This window comes from Cotesia glomerata, unplaced genomic scaffold, assembly GCF_020080835.1.
Source record: "Cotesia glomerata isolate CgM1 unplaced genomic scaffold, MPM_Cglom_v2.3 scaffold_1285, whole genome shotgun sequence".
Classification (NCBI taxonomy): Eukaryota; Metazoa; Arthropoda; class Insecta; order Hymenoptera; family Braconidae; genus Cotesia; species Cotesia glomerata.
Window position 1 is genome coordinate 1 of NW_025401648.1, and position 3,317 is coordinate 3,317.

General features: G+C 36.9%; 1 protein-coding gene across 1 annotated transcript; it reads right to left on the reverse strand.

Moving 5' to 3' along the window:
• Nucleotides 1-1,519: 1,519 nt before the first annotated feature.
• Nucleotides 1,520-3,220, reverse strand: LOC123273738. The gene has a single exon (XM_044741216.1). The coding sequence runs from the start codon at nucleotides 3,218-3,220 to the stop codon at nucleotides 1,520-1,522; it is 1,701 nt and encodes a 566-aa protein (XP_044597151.1).
• Nucleotides 3,221-3,317: the final 97 nt, after the last annotated feature.

The following is a 3,317-nucleotide window of genomic DNA, read 5'->3' on the forward strand; positions in this document are numbered from 1 at the left end:
ATTTCCGTAATTATTTATTCTTCTTAAACTATTCAGGAACCAGGATCAGGAATTCTTAATTTAAAATAAAACACTCGGTGTTGGGGTGAATAATTATAATAATTTATTCCCCAATGGGAGAAAACCCAGCAATTACTAGAGAAAAAACTCCTCGAAGATAGATACAGTCGTGTATGATATGAATAAGTGTGTGTATGTAAGTGAAACAATTGCACTAGGTGTACAATAAGGGTGAGAAAGGATCTCAGCCGCTATTAGGTTGTTGAGGTCAACCGGTACCTGTTAATAATTATCCGAGAGGATCTGAGGATTTTGATCCGAGAGGATCAATGTGCGTTTGATCTGAAAAGATCGATTCAATTGATCCGAGAGGATCGAACGTATTTATGATTTGAGACAATAAATTGATTAGTTAAATTGAGATGAAATAGATTTTAATTAGTCAATTTGAATTATTTCGTGATTATAACTGTTTTAATTTATTTTGGATTAATTATGCATTATTCGCGAGAATTTAAATAAATCGCAATATTTGATGATTATAACGTGAGAAGCACTGAGTTCAATATTTTTAATATAAGTTAAATTGCATATTATGAAGCTAAATTTATTCGAAATCTAATTAATTATTATTCATTACTAAAAAATTTGAAGTTAAATTAATATTTAAAAGTGATGAAATTACGCGTCTTATTACACGGCGTGTAATTTAAAACAATGGCCGCGACGCCACACCAAAGTACTGCGTCACAACTATCAAAAGTGTTTAAGTTTAATTACGATAAAATTATATTATTTTCACGATAAAGAACACGAAGTTAATTAACTAGATGAGTTACTTTAATATCAGAATGGATGTATTACTATGTAATTGTTCACAATGAAAAACACAGAATAATGAAATTAAGTGTTAGCGAGGCTAGCGGGTATATTGTGTCGGTCACAGGTCCCAAACACAACTGAACTTAGCACATGGCGTCTCGCGCCTCGTGCCGGCCGGGCTTCTTCCCGCTAGCTCATGGTGCGCAGGTGCAGCAGCCATTACAAAACGTGTTATTGGACATGTTCGTAGAGAACAGTCATAGAAACGACTCTTGTTGAGTCTCGAGTGTAGTTAAGATTTTAGTATAGTAATGAGAGTCAGCGTGACCAACTCTCTTTTGCCTTGGCGGCAAAACACACTCCCCCCGTTGCGAATGTGTAAGCAAGATGAGATAAGATGTAGTGTATAGTATAATACAATAGTTGTTACATAATGATAAGATTAGGCATTAATAGGTAATAGACATAATAGAGTGATGTTCCGTTTGAACAGTCCTCGTGATGTTCGGATAGATGCTAGTCGGGTAACTTCATCGTCTCCAGGGTGGATTTCGACCACCACGCCCAGTTCCCATCGCATACATGGTTGATTTTTGTCCATCAGCAATACAATCTGGTTAGGTTTGATTTCTCCTTGAGTAGAATGCCATTTTTGACGAATTTGAAGCTCGTGAAGGTATTCAAAATACCAGCGCTTTCAAAAGTCTTGTCTTGCCTTAGTGACGAATTGCCATACGCTTAGACGATTGTCTGCAACATTAGAAAAATCATATTCAGGCAGCATTGTGAGAGGACGCCCTATTAAAATATGAGCAGGTGTTAATGCGATAGGATCATTTGGATCGTTAGATAGCGTGCATAAAGGTCTAGAGTTAAGTATAGCTTCAATTTGTACAGTTAAGGAATTCAACTCTTCAAAAGTCAGAAGTTGATCCTTCACCACCCTCTTAAAATGATGTTTAAAAGACTTTACTGCCGCCTCCCAAATGCCCCCAAAATGCGGTGATAGTGGTGGATTGAATTTCCAAACAATTTTTTTTCTAACTGCATAATCATTGACTAAATTTTGATGAGATTTAGATGTAAAAAGTGCATAAGGTTCTTGTGATTGGTTATTAGCGCCTACAAAATTGGTACCTTTATCAGAATGAACATGAGACGGGACCCCCTGGTGACCAATAAACCGTCCGAAAACTCCCAGGAAGCCATCCGTAGTCAGGTCACTAGCAATCTCAAGATGGACCGCCTTAGTGGCCTTGCAAATAAAAGCGCACCCATAGACTTTAACCTTAGTTCGATTTCTAAATTTTCGTTCTTTTATGAACAAAGGTCCAAAATAGTCTACTCCCACGTGAGAAAACGCGGCTGATTCTGTAACTCTGGCACTAGGTAGGTCAGCCATCTTCCCTTGAAGTATCACAGTACGATGTCTAATGCATTCCACGCATCTTTTGACAACTCGCCTTATCTGACTTTTTCCATCCAGTAACCAGAATTTATGACGTAAGTTTGATAATGTTGCTTGGATACCAGAGTGGTATGCATTTTTATGTGTTTCTCTAATAATTAAGTCTGTAACATAGTGATGTGAAGGCAGTAAAATGGGATGTTTTGTAGAAAATGAAATAGGGGCGTGTTTTAAACGACTACCTACTCGTAACAAACCGTTTTGATCAATAAAAGGATTTAGACAACGTAATCTTAGATTTTTAGTGTCTCCAGTTTCTTTAAGTTGTTCTATTTCATAATGGAATTGTTCTTGTTGAATTAATGTAAGTATTCGAATTTCTGTTTTTGATTTTTCTTCAACACTCAGCGGTTTATGTTTAAACGGACTTGATTTGAGCATACGTAAAATGAATGAAAAAGAATTTATGAGTGTTGCATACGATGAAAAGCGTTGGAAGAGGTCACTGGTAGATGCTAGTAGACAGGTGTTTTTTCGTAAACCTGGTAGTTCTGAAGGAACAGACTGAATAGAAATAGGCCAGGTATTAGGATCTTGTGTAAGCCACGTAGGACCCTCAAACCACGTTTTGTTTTTAAGAAAATCGGACGGTAATTGACCTCGAGATAAAGAGTCAGCAGGATTATCATTAGTTCTAATATGTCGCCATTCTACATCATTCCCAAGAGATTGTGTTACAGAAACTCGATTTGATTCAAAGACTTTGAGAGTGTGGGGCGAGCGTTTGAGCCATTGTAAGACAATAGTTGAATCTGACCAAAAGACTATTTTATTACAAGTAAAATTAAGCGCAGGAAGTGCTTCTTTGTATAATCTAGAAAGTAGTTGTGCTCCACACCGTTCTAATTTAGGTATGGTTACCTCTTTAATTGGCGCGACTCTAGATTTTGAACAAGCTAATCTGACAATTACTTGACCTTGTTGGTTCATTGAACGTACATATAAGCAGGCTCCGTAGCCTATTTTACTAGCATCACAAAACCCGTGTATCTCGATATTAATAGCATTAGGAATAACAATGTTACGT

Bases quoted from the DNA above. Each gene is read 5' to 3' on its own strand.
- LOC123273738 (XM_044741216.1), bottom strand. From the start codon at position 3,220: ATGAACCAACAAGGTCAAGTAATTGTCAGATTAGCTTGTTCAAAATCT.